Source organism: Papio anubis, chromosome 6 (assembly GCF_008728515.1).
Source record: "Papio anubis isolate 15944 chromosome 6, Panubis1.0, whole genome shotgun sequence".
In the NCBI taxonomy this organism is placed as follows: domain Eukaryota; kingdom Metazoa; phylum Chordata; class Mammalia; order Primates; family Cercopithecidae; genus Papio; species Papio anubis.
The window spans coordinates 154,952,738-154,976,289 of NC_044981.1; the positions used below are offsets into that span (position 1 = coordinate 154,952,738).

A 23,552-nucleotide genomic window follows, 5' to 3' on the forward strand; every position below is an offset into this window, starting at 1 on the left:
CTTTGCACAGTCAGATTTTCATAGCATCCTAACCTTCTTAGTCTTGCCTTCCAATAACGCTTATGCCATAAAAACATGCCAATCAGGCCAGGTGTGGTGGCTCACACCTGTAATCCCAGCACTCTGGGAGGCCGAGGCGGGTGGATCACCTGAGGTCAGGAGTTCGTGACCAGCCTGGACAACATGGTGAAACCCGTCTCTACTAAAAATACAAAAAAATTATCCGGGCATGGTGGTGCACACCTGCAATCCCAGCTACTCAGGAGGCTGAGGCAGGAGAATCACTTGACCCAGGAGGCAGAGGTTACAGTGAGCCAAGATCACGCCATTGCACTTCAGTCTAGGCAACAAGAGCAAAACTCCATCTCAAAAAAAAACAAAAATAAAAGTAAAAAAGCCAATCATTTTTCTGAAAGTTTTGAAATCTACATTTTTAAAGTTAAAGGTAATGATTTTTACATGATACCTAGGAAATTCTAATGCCTTTAGATTTCTCATTTCCATGTGGAGATATAAACTATTTTGCAGAATTAAATAAGATAAGGACATAAAAACACATTGTAAACTACGGATCATTTTACAAAGGCTAGGTATTAATACACCTCTCTAAAAATTTAACTTCAATACCTTAATCAAAATTGTAACTATGCCAGTTCAGTTTTATTTAGAGATACTTTGGTTAAAAGGCGAGTAATGGAAAAATCAAGAGAAATGGCCGCTATTGATTCATCACTGACTTTTATTCTTGAAAGCAGCATAACTGTTAAGTCAGTGCTTTTTCAAACAACTCAATGAGGCTCTTTTCCTGCAAAACATTGATGTGATTAGTATGCCTCTTCAGAACGACAGGAGAGCATCTGTTCTTTTCCATAAAGCCTTTCCTTGGAAGACCTTTGCAGTTCTAAATACAAAGGTGAGTCCAGTCTGTCTTAATATGACTGAAGGAAGAAAGAAGCAAAGATCCCTCTTCCCTAGATGGATTAGTGTAACAGCACTGCTGGTGAAAATTCTTTCCCTTCCATCATAAATCTAGACTATTGTTAGCTATGTGTACCAGTTGCTAAAGGAGACCAATCATGCATGCTTTGGGATAAAAGCATCTTGGCCATATCATCTCCCCACTAATCCAGATTATAAAACACAGAAGAACAGGAAATAACTCACTACCAATTTAAATGCATAATTTCAGACAATCCTAAAACTAAGAGGAACTTTGAAAGTTCAACTAAGGCAATTCCCTCCCTTTATCACAGACACGTATGTTGTGAGGCTTCAACAAGATGAATCACTTGTTCTTTATATAACATTTTTAAAAAATACTAAAACATCTTTAAAGACATTGTTTTATGATAATTAGATTATCTTTGTGGTGTAGGGGAGATGTACAATCATCGGACCAAAATTTAGAGGTGGGCAGACTTTTTCTATAAAAGACTGAATAGTAAATATTTTAGGCTTTGCAAGCCATATAGGGTCTCTGCTGTACTTTCTTCTTTTTCTTCTTCTTCTTCTTCTTTCAACTACCTTTAAAATTACAAAAACTTGGCTGGGTGTCATGGCTCATGACTATAATTTTAGCACTTTGGGAGGCTGAAGCTGGAGGATCACTTGAGGCCAGGATTTGAAACCAGCCTGGGAAACATAGTAAGACCTAATCTCTACAAAATTGTTTTTAAAAATTTGCTAGGTATGGTGTATGAGCCAATAGTTCCAGCTACTCAGGAAGCTGAGGCAGGAGGCTGAACCCAGGAGTTTGAGGTTATAATGAGCTATGATTATGCCACTGCACTCCAGCCTGGGCCTGGGTAACAGAGCAGGACCCTGTCTCTTAAAATATGTGTGTGTGCGTGTGTGTGTGCGTGTGTGTGTGTGTGTGTGTGTATGTATGCATGTATACACTCTTCTTTTCTCACTAACCATAAAAACACAGGCAGGTCAGATTTGCCCTGTGCGGCTGTGCAGGTTGTGATTTGCCAGTTCCTGAACTAGATAGTAAAACTGAAGCAATAAGAGATAATGTGTCAAATCACCTTATAAAACAATGATAAAATCAAGAGCAAAATTTAAATCTTCATACCTCATTCAGTATACCATTCTATATCTATGAAAAATCTCTACTTTACCTGAAATTCATCGAAACATAGGAGACATGCTTCTTCACTGATTTCTTCAGCTATAGGAGCTATTGGGTCATATGATTTAGCCATGAATCCTGGTTTCCTTTTTGGCAAACTCTGTTTAAGGCGATGTATTCCTTAAATGAATGAAATTAAACACAGATGAAATACATTAGTGTATTTTAGACAATTATAACATTTTAAAAATCTCTAAATGAAACTTTAGTATGGACATAAAATTAAGTTTACATTTCATGTAAAATCAAATTTGATCATTGAAATTGTTTGCATTTTCTGTACTTCAAAATAAGTTGTTCAAATATTATTGTGTTCTTATAGTTGTAAGGAAACTTCAAGGTCATTCCATTTCTACTCTTCAATCATTTCAGAAATTACAAGGTAATAGACAAGTGACTAGATGCATCAACACATCCACCTTAGTCGTGTATTTCAGGGATGAGAGCAGAGGATATGATCCTGCCCAAGTAGTGTATATTATGTCTAGCATATGCAATCAGAATGTGTCCTTATCTCTAGCCTAATACACTAAGGCCAGTCCACTTCATTCATTATGTGTGTACTAAATGCTGCAAGTATTAGAGGAAAAAATCACATGATTCCTGCTCTGGGGAGGTTACAGTGCAACTGGTAAACAAATCGTGCAAAACTGGAATAACATAAGATCACTAGGAAAGCAATAAAGCTTCTATGCCTACTCAAACTGAATGCCTACATGCTAAGGTAACACAGAGTAAAGGACCTAATCAAGAATCACTTATTTAAACAGGTGCATTTTTAACATTTTTTATTGGCCCTTAGTAGAAACAGAAAACGCCTGAGCTTCATATAGTAATCTCTGTTCTCTGATTTGAAAGTATTAAATTAGTCTTAAGGACCAATTCTGGACACATTACTGACTGTTTCAACATAGCACAAAACAAATGGAACCAAATAAAATCTTACTGAAAGCAAAAATCTAATTTTTAAAAAGCGTATATGTTCATTCAATCAAGAAAACCATTCTGTAGTGTTTCCCCACTGAAAAAAACTTATTTCAAATCATTGCTTACTTTTGTGCACATCTAGCATGAAACCATGAAAATGAACCCGTTTTTTCCTCTTCATTTCCACATAAGCATAAAACATGTCCATCACCATTGTTTTTCCTGTACCTTAAAAACAAAAACAAAAAAAAAAATAAGAATACTATTAAATAGTATGTACTGATTGCTGTAAAGATTGTTCATTAGCTTTGAGATAATGAAACCATACTCTTCCACTGGGAAGCTGAAGACTATGTCACTTCTTTAGAAGGGGGAGCTTACTTTGTATGTTAAACTAGCTAAAAATAAAATGCTGATATTACTCTTTTCTGTTAAAATCCTGTTTATAGGAAACACAACAATTACTTAACATTACAGGGGCTATTTCCCCCTGAAAACTATGTTCATAAACTGGCAAGATTTACAGTCTTCTCTTCCAAAAGACACTAGCATAAATAAAATAATTAATTAAAAATTTATTGGGTCATTACTATGCATGAGGAACTGTTTTAGGCACTACAGGAAAATTCAAAAATGAAAAATAAGAGAAGAGGCTGGGCACGGTGGCTTATGCCTATAATCCCAGCACTTTGGGAGGCCAAGATGGGAGGATTGTCTGAGCCCAAGGATTCAAGACCAGCCTGGGAAGACCAGCCTGGGAAACACAGCAAGACCCCCAACTAAAAAAAAAAAAAAAAAAAAAAAGAAGAAAGAAAAGAGAAGAAAGATGAAATATAAAGATTAGTATCTAACATAAATATTGAACATGAATCATATATGTAGATTAGAGCTAGAGAATTGCCAATTTTAACACTTCCATTTTTTAAAAGTTGAGAATATAGATCTCTCAAAATAAAACCTACTTGAGGAAATTCTGATACAGTCAATCCTTATAATTAAATTATCTAATTTTCAACACTAAAACTTTTAATGACTACAATCGAATCAGTAGAGTAGAATACTCTTATCTGAGAATTCAGTTACTCAAGGCCCACAATCAATCATAGTCTAAAGATATTAAATGGAAAACTCCAAAAACAAACAATCCTCAAGAATTAAATTATGCAGCTCTCCTGAGTAGCATGAAGAGACCTCATGCCATCCCATTCCATTCCACCCAGGACATAAATCATCCCTTTGTCTGGCATATCCACACTGTATTCACTACCCTCCTGTTGGTCACTTAGTGGCCTTCTCTGTTAAAAACATAGTATATGTAAGTTGGGCGCGGTGGCTCACGCCTGTAATCCCAGCACTTTGGGAGGCCAAGATGGGCAGATCACATAAGGTCAGGAGTTCGAAACCAGCCTGGCCAACATGGCAAAACCCTGTCTCTACTAACAGTACGAAAATTAGCCGGGCATGGTGGTGGGCACCTGTAATCCCAGCTACTCAGGAGGCTGAGGCAGGAGAATAGCTTGAACCTGGGACGCGGAGGTTGCAGTGAGATGGCGCCACTGCACTCCAGCCTAGGCGACAAGAGAGAGACTCCGTCTTAAAAAAAAAACAAAAACAAAACCATAGGGTTCAGGACTATGTGAGGTTACAGGCATCCACTGGAACTATCCTCTATGAATAAGGGGAAACTACTGTAATTGAATATCCAACAGCCTGAGAATTTAATGCAGGTAGCATAAAATGTCTTATCCCCTCTCAGGAAGCCTAGGGCATTCGGGTCAGTGGCCCAAGCTCAGTTTGTACCTGGCATTCCTCAGTAAGCCAGACCAGCACGTGCTGGTCTAGTCTCACATCCTCCCTACTTCCTCGTCTCCCACCACCACAAGATTACTTCTTGTCTAGTAATTCCTTTGCAATTAATAGAATCCAAAGGCACTTCAGAAAGTAAGAAGATCTAAATCTTATCTTTTGGGTTTCCTCCATGCCACAAGATGACACTGGGCCCATGCCATTTGAATGTCAGAGTGCTTTTGTATACGAAAAAACAATCCACCAAACATTTTTTTATGAAGAAGTCATTTTGATGGCAAGTCATTCATTGCAAAAATATTCAGTACGGTATCTCTTGATATAGTGATTAGCAGTAGATTTTAAGTAATTATATTTACCCAGAAAAGTTAACAAAGTTTCAAATTCCGCTGCATGCAGTGTAGTATACTTATAGATTCAGAATAAAGTCATGAATTATCTAACCAAAAATACATTAATTAATCATTAGGGTAAAGCAAATCAAAACTACAAGATACCACTTTACTTACATTAGAACGACTATTAAAAAAAAAGAAACAGAAAATAACAAGTGTTAGCAAGGATGTATAAAAATTGGAACCTGTGCATTGCTAGTGAGCATAACAATGGTACTGTCACTGTGGAAAACACTATGACAGTTCTTCAAAAAATTAAACACAGGCCAAGTGCAGTGGTTCACGCCTATAATTTCAGCACTTTGGGAGGCCTAGGAGGGAGAATTGCTTGAGACTAGGAGTTCAAGAAGACCAGCCTGGGCAACATAGCAAGATCTCATCTCTACTAAAAATTCAAAATATTAGCCAGGTTTGGTGGTGCATGCCTGTAGTCCCAGCTACTCGGGAGGCTGAAATGGGAGGATTGCTTGAGCCCAGGAGTTCAAGGTTGCAGTGAGCTATGATCGTGCTACTGCACTCCAGCCTGGGCAACAGAGAGAGACTTTGTGTCCAAAAAAATAAATAACTAAACATAGTGTGACCGTAGGATCCAGCAATTCCACTTCTGAGTATATGCACAAAACAACTGAAAGCAGGGATTCAAACAAATACTTACACCTCAATATTTACAGCAGAATTATTCACAATAGTCAAAAGATAGAACAACCCAAACATCCATTAATGGATGAATGGACAAACAAAAAGTGGTATATACATAAAATGATACAGTTGGCCCTCTGTATCTAGTTTCCACATCCCTGGATTCAACCAACAGTGGATCAAAATTATTTTTAAAATAAAAAATAAGGAACAGGTGGATTGGCTTACGCCTATAATCCCAGCAATTTGGGAGTCCAAGGCAGGCAGATTACTTGAGTCCAGGAGATTGAGACCAGCCTGGGTGACATGGCAAAATCCCATCTCTACAAAAAAATATAAAAATTAGCTGGGCACTGTGGTGCATGCCTGTAGTCCCAGCTATTCAAAAAGCTGAGGCAGGATGATCACTTCAGCCCGGAAGGTGGAGGATGCAGTGTGCTGAGATCATGCCACTACACTTCAGGACCTGGGTGACAGAGCGAGATTCTGCTTCAAAATAGTAATAATCATCCTATCATCATAATATAAACAAAAAACAATACAGTATAACAACTATTATAGCATTTATGTACCACTTACATTGTTATAAGTAATCTAGAGGATTTAAAGTATACAGGACAACACACAAAGTTTATATGCAAAGGCTACACCATTTTACATAAGGGACTTGAGCATTCTCAAATTTTGGTATCCAAGGGGATCCTGAAACCAATCCCCCATGAATACCAAGTATATTATTCAGCCTTAAAAAGGAATCCAACTCATATGCAATGTGCAATAATATGGATGAATCTTGAAGATATTTTGCTAAGTAAAATAATCCAGACCCAAAAGGAAAAATATTGTATGATTCCATTTATATAAGGTATTGAAGAATAATCAAATTCATAAAGACAGAAAGTAGAATGGTGGTTGCCAGGCCAGGGTAGTCAGAGGGTGGGATGTGGAAAATGTGGGAGAGAGGTAGAATAGGAAGTTGTTGTTTAATGGACACAGATTTCAGTTTGGGAAGATAAAAATGTTCTGAAGATGGATGGTGGTAATAGTTGTACAACAATATGAACAGACTTAATGCTACTGAATCACACACCGAAAATGTTTAAAAGGGTAAATTTTATGTAATGTGTTTTACCATAATAAAAACAATTGAATACATTTTTTAAAACCTATAGTTAATATGCTTAACGGTAAAAGACTGAACACTTCTCCCCTACAATTTGACAAAGGCAAGGATGTCTACACTCATGTTCTGAAAATGGATGGTGGTAATAGTTGTACAACAATGTGAACAGACTTAATGATACTGAATTATATGCTGGAAATGTTTAAAAGGGAAAATTTTATGTTATGTGTTTTACCATAATAAAAACGATTGAATACATTTTTTAAAACATACAGTTAATATGCTTATTTGTAAAAGACTGAACACTTCTCCCCTCCAATTTGACACAGAAAAGGATGTCTACACTCACTATTTCTATTCAACATTGTACTGGGAGTCCTAGCTGGTGCAAGGAGGCAGCAAAAAGAAATAAAATGCATAAAACTTTAAAGAAGTAAAATTGTGTTTATTGGCAGATAACCTAATTGTATATACACAAAAAAAAATCCTAAAGAATCTACCAAATCACCACTAGAGTTAATAATTAAATTTAGCAAGATCATAGGATACAAGGTCATCAAAAAATCAACTGCATTTCTATAAACAGTAACGCATATAATGACATTTTGGTCAACAATGGACAACATATCCAATGGTGGTCCCAAAAGATTATGAAGAAGCTGAAAAATTTCTATCACTTAGTGATGTCATAGCTATCCTAACATGGAAGCACAATTAATTTTTTTTTAATAAATTTCATGTAGCTCAAGTACATAGCACTGATAACATCTTGTATAAAGTAGCATACAGAAATGTCCTCGGCCTTCATATTCATTCACCACTCACTCACTGACTCATTCATAGTCAAACAGGCATCCCATATTTTATCTATTATACTGTATTATTACTGCACCTTCTCTGTTTAGATATGTGTAAATAAACAAATACCATAGTGTTACAACTGCCTACAGTATTCAATACAGTAACACGCTGTACAGGTTTGTAGCACAGGAGCAATAGGTTCTATAATACAGCTGAGGTGTGTAGTAGGCACATGTATCCCTGCATCCAAGCCAGGGAGAACTATGCTTCCTAACTCCTAACCTTAAAACCAGCCTACCTTTCAACTGGTGAAATTAGAATCTGTGTCAATGTGAAACATGTGAGGTGAAACCAGGAGGCAGCAGAAAAGGGGCTGACAAGCAAAATGTACTTTTATTCTCTTCTAGTGTACCAGAGAATTCATTAACCCTGCCATCACCACCGCAGTCGGCTGGTCAAGAGCTGAGGCTCTGTTGTGAGAAAGTCAGCTGTTGGGTATGAATGAAGCCACAAAATACTACTACCACAGCTTTTGGCTTCTATATGAGATGTGATAAACATTTTACAACAAAAATAATTCATTTCAAGATTGAACCATGATAATAATCCCTCCAACTCATACATCAACCCTACTGCAGTTCCCAGGATTTAGGTTCCACCTGGGTCAATCCTCTCAACACATCTGTGAAGAAAGAGGTGAAGTGAGCAGGACAAAGCCCAAATAGAGTGCAAGAACGAAAAGTGGGAAGGGAGTGCTACCAGGTAGGTATTCTCTATCCCATGAAGTCTCCTTAAAAATTATTTATTTAAATTTTTCTTAAAAATAAAAAACATAAGAGAGGAGGTCTCACTATGTTGCCCAGGCTGGTCTCGAAATCCTAAGCTCAAGCATGTTTATTTCTTTTTATTTTATTTTATTTTATTTTATTTATTCATGTATTTATTTATTTATTTTGAGACAGTCTTGCTCTGTTGCCCAGGCTGGAGTGCAGTGGTGCGATCTCAGCTCACTGTAACCTCTACCTCTGGGGTTCAAGCAATTCTTCTGCCTCAGTCTCCTGAGTAGCTGTGACTACAGGCACCCACCACCATGCCAGGCTAATTTTTGTATTTTTAGTAGAGACAGGGTTTCGCCATTTTGGCCAGGCTGGTCTAAAACTCCTGACCTCAATGATCCGCCCCGCTCAGCCTCCCAAAGTTGCTGGGATTATAGGCGTAGGCCACTGCACCTAGCCCAATTTATTTATTTATCTATTTTTAAGATAGGGCCTCACTCTGTAGCCCAGGCTGGAGTGCAGTGGTGCAATCTCAACTCACTGCAACCTTGATCTCCCAGGCTCAAGTGATCCTCCCACCACATCCTACTGAGTACCTGGAACTACAGGCACACACCACCATGCTCAGCTAATTTTTTAATTTTTTTGTAGAGACGGGGTCTCACCTTGTTGTCCAGGCTAGTCTCAAACTTCTGGTCTTAAGAAATTATCCTACCTCAGCCTCCCAAAGTGCTGATATTACAGGCATGAGCCACCATGCCCAGCCTTCTTAAAAGTTAGTACCTGTTTCCCAAGTCCAAAAAAGGAAAAGAATAAAGAAGAAGAGCTTATGGTGGCATTTTGAGGCTATTCTCCCAGAGAGCCCCCCAGATGAAAACTTCATTTTTTATTACCTATTTTATTTCATTTTTGAGACGGGGGTCTCACTCTGTTGCCCAGACTGGAGTGCAGTGGCATAATCATGGCTCACTACAGCCTTGACCTCCCAGGCTCAAGTGATCCTTCCACCTCAGCCTCTGGAGTAGTTGGGACTATAGGCACATGCCACCATGCCAGGCTAATTTTTGTATTTTTTGTGGAGACAGAGTTTTGCCATGTTGCCCAGGCTGGTCTTGAACTCCTGGGCTCAAGCAATCCACCCACCTCGGCCTCCCAAAGTGCTGGGATTACAGGTATGAGCCATCATGCCTGGCAGATTACCTATTTTATAAGTGGTCTGAACTAAACTTATTATAGCCACCAAAATGTTCATCTCACTTCCCATTTCAGAATTCCTTTCTCTTCCCCTCTCTATATTATAAGGATGTTTCCAAACAAAGGTTGCCACACACCCAAACTATATGAACATCCCATACTATCATATCTTTTCTATTGCTTTCAAACACTCAGTTGAATAACTTGTAATGTGCTTCCCTTCAGTTAGTTACCATATGGCTGTATTTTCTAAACTAAAATCCAACAACGTTCATAGGGTTTAAAAAAAAAGTCCTTTTACAGAAGTGGAAGCAGTTGTGCTTTATCAACCATCTCCATTTATGGTCAGCTGGTTAAGGTAACAGGAGGAACAAAGTTGTTGATTTTAGCAATGACTTAATATGAAAGTGAAGGTACTGGAAGTAAATGTTCTCAGGAGGCAGAGAATGAGCCCTGACAACAGGATGAGAATCTTTAATGGTGCCCAAAGGTGCAGGAACATAAAATTGATCAAGTGTCTATTATAAATTGCTTTCTAAATAAGAAGTAAGTATACATTGGTCTCAAAAGTACCAATTAGCCAATGAACTAAGAAAAAGAATAGTTTGAGCTTCTTTTCTGTAATTTCAAGAACTTAAGGAATTTTAAGGGGCAATCTCTAATGTTCACTTTTGTGAACTAAATTATTCTCTTTTATTAGATTAGCTAAATCTGGAAATATAAAACGGATATTCAATGCAAGGCATCAGTAATCTTTTAGAAAAAGAAAGAACAGTTTAGAAAGGAACAGTTTTATCTTTAAGGCATTAAAACTACTTATTCGGCCAGGCGCCATGGCTCACGCCTGTAATCCCAGCACTTTGGAAGGCTGAGGACGGCGGATCACAAGGTCAGGAGATCGAGACCATCCTGGCTAACAAGGTGAAACTCCATCTCTACTAAAAACACAAAAAATTAGCCGGATGTGGTGGCAGGCACCTGTAGTCCCAGCTACTTGGGAGGCTGAGGCAGGAGAATGGCGTGAACCCGGGAGGCAGAGCTTGCAGTGAGCCGAGATCATGCCACCGCACCAGCCTGGGTGACAGAGCAAGACTCCGTCTCAAAAACAAACAAACAAAAAAACTACTTATTCAATGCCCTTTTTTTTTTCTTTTCCTAAAAATGTTACTAATATTCCCTGCCATTACTCCCTCATAATGCAAATCTGTCGTGGCTATAGGGGAGCCTAGAGTGTGAATATTAGTCTAGTACAAAACTGACCTTGTTACATGTGAATGTGAGTTTTGAGTATGCCAGAAGAAGAAATAATTGACTGACAGTAAACTGAGGGATTAGAAAAAAATAAAATTTAAAAATTTAAAAAGACACGAAAGAAATAATTGAAAGCAAGGAGGCAATAAAGCCAAGTAGAAACCCCTTCATGATATCAATGACTGAGGGTGGCCAAGGAGAGGTTTAAGACTAAGAGAAAAGGATTTGTTTGAAGAAAATAGAAACCACAAAACAGAATATTTCAGTAAGAATGAGGTCAGGGAAGACTTCATAAGCAAGACACTACATGATTAGGAAAACCTGGAAAGAAGTGACGACTCAGAAGGTTTCCATCAAAATGTGAGTCTTTCTGCCCAATGTCTACAACTGGGAGACCAAGGAAATGTTACCACTTATGCATTAAGAGTATCTACTATCAACTACATTAAAGATAATAACGACTAAATTATTCATCTTAGTGCTTAGGTTATGACTAGAAATATTACTGGAAATTAAAAGTAAAAAAGAACAGCTTATTTTTTAAAAAAGTATTAAGCTGAGTTAATGAGTCATGGAATCCTGATTTGTCTAATAACCTACTGTAGATGATTTCCTTCCCTGAGATTAATTACGTTATACATTAAATAATGTTTGCACCCTAACATGGTGACTAATTCTGCCCTAGACTATAGCCGTATCCTAAGAGAAGTAAAGTAAAAGCTGAGATACTGCCCTCTCTCCCCTTTCTACTCTCCCTGCCTTACCCTGCCTCATCCTATTCCCTTGCTGGTAATAGATTGAGGAATAGAAATAGAAATTATCCCTGAGCAAAAGCTGAGAAACTTTCTGTTTTGCCCACCCAAAACTTATTTTAACACACTTACCAACATCTCCATAAACATACAGGCCCCTGGGAGGTTTGCTCCTTGAAAAAAGCTGCAAATTAAGAACAAATTATAAATCTCTACCATGCAAATAATTAAATATAATCATATACATAGTCTTCCTAACTGTCGTATATACACAACCAAGAGGGACTATTATATACAATAAGAAAAAACTTAATGTAAAAATGTATAAAACTGAAATATTATGCAGCCTTAAAAAGGGAAAAATCTCTAACATATACATGAATGAACATTGAGGACATCATGCTAGGTGACATAAACCAGTCACAAAAAGACAAATACTATCACTCCACTTACATGAGGTACTTAGAAGAGCGAAAAATTAGAGACAGAAAGTAGAAGTCAGGCGCTGTGGCTCACACCTATAATCTGAGCACTCTGGGAGGCTGAGGTGGGAGGATCACTTGAGCCCAAGAGTTCAAGACCAGCCTGGACAATATAGGGAGACCTCATCTCTGCAAGTAGTTAAAAAGAATTAGCCAGATGTGGTGGCATGTACTTGTGGTCCCAGTTACTCAGGGGACTGAAGTTAGAGGACTGCTTGAACCCAGGAGGTCAAGGCTACAGTGAGCTGTGTTCACACCACTGTACTGCAGCCTGGACAACACAGCAAGACCCCGTCTCAATTAGAAAAAAGTAGAACAAGAGGTTGCCAGGGGCTGGAGGGAGGAAGGAATGGGGAATTATTGTTTAATGGGTTCAGAGTTTCAGTTTTACAAGATGAAAGGAGTTCTGGAGATAAATGGCAGTGATAGTTGCATGACATTACGAATGTATTTAATACCACTGAACTGTACTCTTAAAACATGAAAAATGGTAAATCTTATGTGTGTATTTACCACAAAAGAAAATTGGAAAAAAATGCTGTGAAGCCCCTCTTAGGATTCAATACAGGAGGCAATAACCATAGTAGCCCCCCGCGAGGGGTTCACAGTCACACAACTCGAATGTACATCCCCTCTACTATTTACCATCCGTGGAGTCTTTCCCTTCTTTCCCAGATGGGCTCCCCAAACAATGGCAGCTAGACTCATTCTCAGCAATTAATGAGTACAGTAGAAGAATTTTTCTGGAGAAACTGAATGATCTCCAGACAAAAAGGCCCAAAGGCACTTATGTTGGTTAAGCTCCTCCCAAAGAAAGACCTAGATCCCTACCAGATTACCTTCTGGTAAAGCACACCAGTCACCAAACCTCTCAAGCTGGAGCTTCAATCAGCTTGTTAATACCAATGGTCAATAGATATTTGGAAGAAACTTCCAAGATAAAAGTCAGAGACCAGAACAAATATACAGAGGGGAAGAAACTCAGAGGAAACAGAGGACTATCCAGACATTAAAAAAAAAAAAAAAAAAACCTCCAAGTGGGCCGGGCACAGTGGCTCACACCTGTAATCCCAGTACTTTGGGAGGCCAAGGTGGGCACATTGTTTGAGCTCAGGAGTTTGAGACCAGGCTAGGCAACATAGAAAAACCCCATCTCTACAAAAAAATACAGAAATCAGCCGGGCATGGTGGCATACTCCTATAGTCCCAGCTACTTGGGAGGCTGAGGTGGAAGGACTGCTTGAGCCCAGGAGGTGGAGACTGCAGAGAATCAAGATCACACCACGGCACTCCAGCCTGAGCAACAGAATGAGACACTGTCTCACTCAATCACAATCAATCAATAAAAATAAAAGTGAAGTCAATATAATAATATACTGAGGAAAAATAAGAGAAGCTACTAAAACCATATAAAGCATAGTGGGAGAAAGAAATTGTCTCTTCAGTAAATGATGTTTGGGAGGCTGAGGCATTAGGATTGCTTGAGCCCAGGAGTTTGAGATTAGCCTGGGCAACAAAGCAAGACACCACCTTTACAAAAAAGAAATTGTTTCCATTGCAGAAAAATGATTTCCTACTAATCTATCCAATCTATTCATCAAGTGTGAAAATGGAAAATTGTCCTTTCATACATTCAGGGTATGAAAAAAACTTCCCACTCAGCAAGAAGAAAACATAGGCTCTGGGAAATGTAGAGAGCCCCTGGGAGGGAAAAAAGCTTGTCAGAGGGAGGCCTGCTTCTAGGACCACAGTGGCACTGCAGGTCAGGAAAGCAGTCAGGTCCAGAGCAAAACTGGAAACTGAAGGGCTCTGGAGATGAAGCAAAATGGAACTTCTCTTACCTAATGCTATTATCAAACCAAATAACCATCTTGAATTTTGTTACACTTAGAAGAGTAACCTTCAGACTCTGCAGCAGTTCCTAAACACCTGTGCAAACAACGAGGTATGATAGGGTGGAGTGAGTTCAGAAAGGGAAGGTAAAACAGAAAAAAGTGAAGATTATGCCACTTAGCATCAACCAGAGTGGTCAATAATTTGGCAGAGAACATTCTCAAAACCTAGCTTTCAGGGTTTCATCCATAATGTTTTTGGTTTTGTCTTATTTTATTTATTTTAGAGACAGGGTCTCACTCTGTCACTCAGGCCTCGAACTCCTGGACTCAAGCAATCCTCTTGCCTCAGCCTCCTAAGTAGCTGGGGCAGGCGGACACCACTACATCCAGCTAATTTTTATTTTAAAAAAACTCTCCTGTAGGCTGGGTGCAATAGCTCATGCCTGTAATCCTAGCACTTTGGGAGGCCAAGGCAGGCAGACCACTTGAGGTCAGGAGTCCAAGACCAATCTGGCCAACATGGTCAAACGTTGTCTCTTCTGAAAATACAACAATTAGTTGGGCGTTGTGGTGCATGCCTGTAATCTCAGCTACCTGGGAGGCTGAGGCGGGAGAATCACTTGAACCGGGAGGCGGAGGTTGCAGTGAGCCGAGATCACACCACTGCACCCAGCCTGGGCAACAGAACAAGACTCCATCTCAAAACACAAGCAAACAAACAAACTACCCTGTAGAGATGGGGTCTCACTATGTTGCTCAGTCTGGTCTTAAACTGCTGCCTAGGCCTCCCAAAGCGCTGGGATTGCAAACATGAGCCACCATACCTGGCCTGCTTTTGTTTTATAATTTATGGGTTCATTCCAACCTGCCTCAGAAACCTCTCTTGTTTTCTAGTTCCTTTTTGCTTTCTTTCTCTATTAAATGTAGCTTGGGCCTTCTAGACCTCACTCACAGTCTAGGCCAGACAAAAGGATCTTCTTTGCTTTGACTCTGCCATCCGGATGGCTTCCTAGTATCTCTCTGCATGTTAACTCCCCATCTATTCTTAAATCTCCACTCAAAACAGTTTTCTACTCCTGCCAAAACTTCTTAATTTTTCTTGGTTTTTTGTTTCTTATATGAACCATTATCATGGTTATTCTATTTTCAAGTGCCAGAAAAAGCATTCTGCTCTTAATTTTAGAACAGCTTCAAATTGGAAAACTTGCATAAAACCTAATAATCTCTAAGTATATTCTACGTATGTGAAATTTTTTGAAAGCAGCATTTTGTATAGGCAACTGAGAGTGTCACAGCAATTCATAATTCTTCACAATACATTTTGTGGGAATAGTTTTAAGGCCTATTCTGATACTGCTACATGATATAATCAAGATAGGGTGAATAAATGAAGTTCAGGGAAAAGAAATGAAGAAAGATGGCGGGGGGGGGTGCAGGGGAAGATTGCATGGAGAGAGCTGAATGCTGCTATAAAAAAAAAAAAAAGTTGGCCAGGTGTGGTGGCTCACACCTGTAATCCTAGCACTTTGGGAGGCCCAGGTGGACGGATCACTTGAGGTCAGTAGTTCAAAACCAGTGGCCAACATGGTGAAACCCCGTCTCTACTAAAAATACAAAAATTAGCCAGGCATGGTAGCAGGCTACTCAGGAGGCTGAGGCAGGATAATTGCTTGAACCTGGGAGGCAGAGGTTGCAGTGAGCCGAGATCGCACCATTGCACTCCAGCCTGGGCGACACAGCAAGACTCCACCTCAAAAAAATAAAAAATAAAAAGAGAGAAAATTTGCGCTCATGGTCCTCTCTTCTATTTTTCCCTCTCAACTCAATATATTTTAGAAAGAGCACTTTAGCAAATACCACATTCTATATTACATATATAATCTGTTATGTTGTATTATATCTCAGAGTAATATTTAGAAGATGACAAAGAGATACTGCTGTGCCAAAGAAAAGATCCTCAAACATCTAAGATCACAAATACCTGGTATCACATGAATACTGTATAAGATGGAGATTTTAATATAAGCAAATTGATCAACAAAATGGATACCCTCCTAACAAGAATCATTAGACATAGATATAGTCTATCTAAACAATATTATATACTCCACTTATTTTTACTTGGGGAAACAAGCTAATTTCCTCCTCATAAAAATTTCAGTTTTCTAATAATTATTGAAATTATTTTAAGGCACTTAAAAATCTATGTCTTAAGGGAAAAATCAGAGAATCAAATGGAGAAAAGTAAGACTAATCAGAAGGCTACAAAATGGGTCCTAAAGAAGTTTTTGAATTCTTTATTAATAGTAGTGATTTCGGGGAGAGGAAGGTTTACACGGTTTTCTTCAAAATGACTGTCCCTTAGGAACCCACATCATTTGCATGCTCCTAGTTTAGATTTCTCACAACTTAACGCTATTTTTCTGTTCTATTAAATTTCCTTCCTTAAATTTAATTCCCTAAAACTTGTCCTTATGTCTCAGAAATCACAGTGAACTCCACACTTACACTATTTCTTGGTGCTGGTTATTCTCCATGTGCTCCCCTCCCCTGATGCCTTCTCCCTCCTGTCTGTGCCCCAAGAGACTGACCTTTCTGGCTGGCTCCTGGCTGGTTCAGCCCATGGGAGGCATTCCTTGCAGGAAATAGGAGAGAGGGCATAGAAAGGGATGGGTCGTTCTCTCCCATCCCTCCCTGCTTCAGAGATGTGTCTCAGTAGAGCCACATCCCTCCAGACCAACAAGCAGCCCATCCCTCAGGCCACAGCTCCAGCTCTCACCAGTCTCCTCCTTTGCCCTTCCATCCCTTGTTTGCTACCTTAAGCCTGCCCATGCCTCTCTATGTAGTCTCTAAATTTGGTCTTTATTGAAACATCTACTGTGAATTGTTTTCTGCCAGGGCTCTGATACATTCCAGACTCCCAAGATGCACACACGTAACATTAGACTCAGACTTTAAAATCTGAAATGATTAAGTTTCTCTAGTGACCAGTTATAAGATTTGTCACAAGTTACCTGTATCTTAGGGAGTTTGTAAAGTAGGATGATGACACCTTCTCTAATGGGCTTTTGATGAGGATCCAGTGACATCACCTTTTAGATTGTGCAGATAGATCGTAAGCTTAAGGATGATGTTGGAAGATGGTGATAACCTACCACCTACCTCCACCAAGCATAAGAGATATGGCAGAAGAGTATTAGAGTTGAACCCAAAAGATCTAGGTACAAATCCTGGCTGGCTATTGATTAGCTAGGTGACCCTGGGTAAGCCCTCTCAACTCTCCAACCTGCTGTCTCCTTATCTGTTGGGTGCAGGGCCCAGCATAGAGAATTTCCCCGTCACTGCTCACTTCTGCATGTGTAATCACGCCAAAGACTGCAAGCATAATGTGCTTACCAATACCTGTTTATACTCAGACCTGTAATTCGTGGAAAAAGAAACACCACACCCTTTGACACATCCCTCTCAAAGATCTGAACAATACAATTAGTAAGTTCAAGCAATTTATATCCATATAAACTCTAAACCCAACAAACCAAGAATACATTCAAGAACAAGCAGCATGATTTCAAATATAGTCCATATGCTAAGCCAGAAAGAAAATTTCAATAAATTCCAACGAATCGAATGTACTCTAACCATAATTTAATAAAATTATATATAAATGATAAAAAGATAGCTAAAAATAGAAAAATCTCATACTAAAATATATACCCTTCCATGAACTTCACCCAGATTGCTGAGGATTGCTGAAAAAAGTCTGACAGTCGTGCAGAGTGGACCCTCTCTCTGGGCCCTCCATACTGTCAACAATTCTGTTTCCCTGGTGAGTTCACTGTGTCTTTGCAAAGAATCTCTGGAACCTTCTTACTTCCCACTAAGCAAAACTACATTTCACTCATCACTTTCAGAAGATGTCTCCTACTTCTTCATAAAGAGAGAACAGAAGGCATTGGGTTGAAAGTCCTTCAACTTCCTATGTGAAACTGCAATCCCACCCACATCTGCACCCATCCATTCCTCCCTCCTGTGACATTCCTCCTGTTACAAAGGAAAACGATTCTTCTTCCTGTCCTTCTTCCAACCTTCTATCAGTATTTAATTTCATACCTCATCTACCTTCTCAGGAACCAGGGCCCATCAAATCAAATTCCTCTTCTCTTGTAATCCTTCTTATCAACAGCTTATAAAGCTGTTGATTTATAAAATGTTTTCCAATTAATTTACTTTTACAATCTTAAAGTGTAATATTTCACAAGACATAGGCCCAGAGACCATAAGGGAAAAAAATAGATACATTAAAAATAGTGAAATTAAGGCAGGGTGTGGCGGCTCACACCTGTAATCCCAGCACTTTGGGAGGCTGAGGCTGGCAGATCACTTGAGGTCAGGAGTTCGAGACCAGCCTGACCAATATGGTGAGACCCTGTCTTTACTAAAAATACAAAAATTAGCTGGCTGTGGTGGCGCACACCCGTAATCCCAGCTACTTGGGAGAGGCTGAGGCAGGAGAATCGCTTGAACTTGGGAGGTGGAGGTTGCAGTAAGCTGAGATCACACCACTGCACTCCAGACTCGACAACAGAGTGAGACTCCATCTCAAAAAACAAAAAACAAACAAACAAAAAAGACCACTGAAATTAAAACTTTCTATTAGAAAAAATCCTAAGGAAGGAAAAACAGCAAATAAACTGAAAAAAAAAAAAAAAAAAAAAAAATTGCATCAGTTAGGAGTCCTATTCAGCCATAAAAAAGAATGAGATCCTGTTATTTGCAACAACATGAATGAAACTGGAGGTCATTACATTAAGTGAAATAAGCCAGGCACAAAAAGACAAACACCACATATTCTCACTTATTTGTGGGATCTAAAAATCAAAGCAATTGAACTCATGAACATAGAGAGTAGAAGGATGGTTACCAGAGACTGGGAAGGGTAGTGAGAGGCTGGGGTGGCGGAGGAGGTGGGGATGGTTAATGGGTACAAAAAAATAGAAAGAATAAGTTCTACTATTTGATAGCACAACAGAATGACTATAGTCAATAACTTAATTGTAGATTTTAAAATAACTAAAAGAGTATATAATTTGATTATAACACAAAAGATAAACGTTTGAGGGGCCAGATATCCCATTCTCCATGATGTGATTATTTCACATTGCATGCCCGTATCAAAACATCCCATGTACCCCATAAATAGATACACCTACTATGTACCCACAAAAATTAAAAACTAAAAAATAATTTAAAAGAATTTCAGTAGTTCACACCTGTAATCCAGCACTTTGGGAGGCCAAGGCGGGAGGTGAGGAGTTCGAAACCAGCCTGGCCAACATGGTGAAACCCCATTTCTACTAAAAATACAAAACTTAGCCAGGCGTGGTGGCACACACCTGTAATCCCAGCTATCCGGGAGACTGAGGTGGGAGAATCACTTGAACCCAGTAGGCAAAGGTTGCAGTATGCAGAGATCATGCCACTGCATTCCAGGCTGGGCAACAGAGCAAGACTGTCTCAAAAAAAAAAAAAAAAAAAAATTAAAGAATTTATTTTCTGCCTGGGTACAGTGGCTCACACCTGTAATTCCAGCACTTTGGAAGACCAACATGGGCAGATCACTTGAAGCCAAGAGTTTGAGACCACCCTGGCCAACATAGTAGTGAAACCCCATCTCTACTAAAAATACAACAATTAGTCGGGTGTGGTGGCACGTGCCTGTAGTCCCAGCTACTCAGGAGGCTGAGGCACAAGAACCATTTGAACCTGGAAGGTTAGATAACATTACTAAATGAGTGTTAAATTTCTGGAATGCGATGATGATAATATAGTTATGCAGGAAAAGGTCCTTGTGAGGCGTTATATGTGATATATTTAGGGGTCAAGTGTTATGATACAACTTATTTGTAGATGGTTCCAGAAAATAAGATATTTAGAGGGAAGGTTAAACAAATGTGGCAAAATGTTAACCATTAGTGGATCTAAGTATATTGCTGAAATTTTTCAAAATGAAAAGTTGGAAAAAAACAGAAAAAAATTTGGTAAGGTGACTAATTACTGTATTACTTTTACTTTTGAACTAAACCTAAAATTATTCAAAAATATCTGCATATTCGCATTGTAGATATTTGCTTTCAAAACTGTTACCAAAACTATTCCTTTACTGCAAACTAAAAGAATGTATGTCATCCATCATTCCAAATATTTTGATTTAATGATTTTAGCATTATCCTTTGGTTCCCTATGATATCAAAATTCTAGCATTAAAAAATGATCCAAGGTGATTCTCATCAAAGTTATACATTGAAATAGCACGTCCTCTGCCTTTCTGGGTCACTATCCACCTGCTACTCTGGCATCATTTCCACTAGGACAATTAGATAATAAGGGTGGTGCTGTTAAAATAAAAAGTGTTGTTTTCAATTTGTTTAAAATGCAGGAATACTACTTTTCCTGTTTCTCTCCGTTCCCCCCACCATTGCATTATTATCTCCCAAAATGATAGAATCAGAAACAATGATTCCAGCTGGAATGCTGAGCATAATTACATCTTTTAAAAACTGGCATTATAGCATTCTCAACATGGACCACTTTTTGATAAAAGTAGATCATTTCAGGTTTCTAAGAAGATCTTTAAAAACTAAAAAACTGAACTATATATTAGCACCCATAAATTCTCTTTAAATGAAAATGGTTTTTGAAATGTCTTTAGCTGATTTGCAAAAGAATCTCAGCAACCTAAAGTATAATACATCAACTTGCTCAGTTTACTAGCATAATTAAGCCTATTTAAGTATCTCAATAAGATGGGGGTGTGCTTAAAACTCTAAAACTACTAGTGTAAGAAATGGCTCAATTTCTGATTATAACACAATTTAAAGATGCAAATGACTTTTTGATGTCTCATGCATTCAAGTCACAAACATTTATAAGTTCCTACACGTACCACTGGGAGACAAATGACAGTGGGCTAGTTTTCTGGCAAATCCTTCCATGTTCACTTTGCTCCTACCTGATACTCTGCTTTTGGCCTAGCTTGGGTGAAGCTCTGCTAGGTCTGGTCTACTCCAGTCCACTACTAATTCAGTCCACTACTGAGATACAAGCATTATTCTCAAGCCAATCTGGGCTTCAGCAAAAGAAAGATGTGGAAAACATCCCTTGTTGTAAATGCTGTTGTTTTTCTGAATCTGAGAAAATAAACTGTCCTTCCAGGCATCTTCAGGGTTAGCTAAGAACTGATGTTAAGGAGGGAATGAGAACAGGACACATTCACAGAGACATATGTGGATACAGGCACTCAATGGAGACACCTACCCTGTCACACAGACACACAGATAGGCTCTGTGACTCTTTAGTGATGGCTTTGTTATTCATTCATGTTTCATTCGTTCCACAAACATGAACTGAGTGTTGAGCACCTACTTTGTGCTAGGCAGTGGGCTGGGATTCTTCAGGCCCAGAAGACCAAGAAAAGAAAAACCGGCCAGGGGCAGTAATCCCAGCACTTTTGGAGGCCAAGGTAGGAAGATCACTTCAGGTCAGGAGTTCAAGACCAGCCTGGCTCATCTCTACTAAAAATTAGCCAGGCATGGTGGCAAATGCCTGTAATCCAGCTGCTTCAGAGGCTGAGGCATGAAAATCACTTTAACTTGGGAGGCGGAGGTTGCCACGAGCTGAGATCGTGCCACTGCACTCCAGCCTGGGTGACAGAGTAAGACTCCATCTAAAAAAAAAAAAAAAAGAAAGAAAGAAAGAAATACAATATCTACCAGAGAAGCATGTGGTCACCAGCAGGCAATGTGAGATGAGCCATAACAAAAGGATGGGGATGGGCAGCTTTAGCTGGGACGAGGACACGTTTGTGTTTCAGGGTCTCGCTTTGTCACCCAGGCTGGAGTGCAGTGGCCTGATCTCAGCTCACTGCAAGCTCCGCCTCCCGGGTTTACGCCATTCTCCTGCCTCAGCCTCCCGAGTAGCTGGGACTACAGGCGCCCGCCACCTCGCCCGGCTAAGTTTTTGTATTTTTAGTAGAGACGAGGTTTCACTGTGTTAGCCAGGATGGTCTCGATCGCCTGACCTCGTGATCCGCCCGTCTCGGCCTCCCAAAGTGCTGGGATTACAGGCTTGAGCCACCGCGCCCGGCCAGGGGATGGGCAGCTTTAGCAGACCCAGAGACAAAATAAGGTCTCAGCCTCATCCAAGGATCTTCAAGCAGGTCATCATAGCTGGGGCTTATATTGCCAGCAGAGAACAATGGCAGAGGAGGTTGGCAAAAGGCAGGGACTAGGCTCTCAAGAACCTTGAAGAACATGCTGAGTTTGTATTTTATCTGGAGCAGGCTGAAAGCCTTAAGCAGGAGAAGAGTGTGATCAGATTTATATATATTCAGTTTATGAAATTTCAGAAAGAGGAAAACATTGCATTGCAAAAACCCTCTTATAAACATATTTCATATGCCTTTCTGAGAACTGTGCTAATAATTCCCCTTCCAGAGTCTATTTGGATTTTTAAATTTTTAAATTTTTATTTTTTAGAGATGAAGTCTTGCCATGATGCCCAGGCTCATCTCAAACTCCTGGGCTCAAGTGATCCACCCGCCTCAACCTCCCAAAGTGCTGGGATTACAGGCATGACCCACCACACCCAGCCTCTCAGTCTATTTGTAAGAAGGAAAGGCTGAACTAGTAGACTCTAAAATTGTATTTTCAAGAAAAGTTGTTATTTTTTCAAAATAAATAAAAAAAAAAAAATCAACTAACCCTGCCAGGCACAGTGGCTCACACCTGTAATCCCAGCATTTTGGGAGGCTGAGGTGGGCAATTACTTGAGGCCAAGAGTTTGAGACCAGCCTGGCCAACATGGTGAAACACAGTATCTACTAAAAATACAAAAATTAGCCGGGCGTGGTGGCCTGTAGTCCTACCTACACGGGAGGCTGAGCCATGAGAATTGCTTGAACGCAGGAGGCGGAGGTTGCAGCGAGCCGAGATTGCACCACTGAACTCCAGCCTGTGTGACAGATCAAGACTCTGTCTCCAAAAAAAAAAAAAAAAAAAAAAAAAAATCTAACGTGTTGAAATATCTCACAATCACATGTAAAATATTTTCACAATGGAATATTACAAAGAGGCAAAATTGAAGACTCTATGGAACAGCACGTTACCCACCCTCCAGCTTTATCAAATCTTTCTATGTTGACATTTATTTCAAAATTTATATAATAAAGCATTAATTATAGTTGAAGCCTTCCTTGTCCCCTTCCTCCTCAGTATTAACTACCTGAATGTATAGTTTATCATCCCCATGCTAAGCAACATTCCACTTTATAAATACATTCTGATTTGTTTACCCAGTCTTGTGGTATCTTCTAGTTATTTCTGAAAAAAAAAAAAATACTCTCCTTTGTCTATTTTTCTACTGGGTTGTTTGTTTTTCTA

At 39.3% G+C, this 23,552-nt stretch overlaps 1 protein-coding gene across 13 annotated transcripts in view; it reads right to left on the reverse strand.

Annotated features, from left to right (window-relative positions):
- Positions 1–23,552, reverse strand: part of AFG1L (AFG1 like ATPase) — a 250,446-nt gene that overhangs the window by 181,995 nt on the left and 44,899 nt on the right. For 12 of the 13 annotated variants that reach the window (XM_017958426.3, XM_017958427.3, XM_021938035.2 and 9 more), the window contains exons 3-5: positions 11,931–11,982; positions 3,188–3,289; positions 2,124–2,254 (exon numbers count right to left, since the gene is read on the reverse strand). In XM_017958426.3, coding sequence (XP_017813915.2) covers positions 2,124–2,254; positions 3,188–3,289; positions 11,931–11,982 — 285 coding nt within the window. The remainder of the gene's footprint in view (positions 1–2,123; positions 2,255–3,187; positions 3,290–11,930; positions 11,983–23,552) is intronic. The other variant, XM_021938038.2, reaches the window with a different exon arrangement.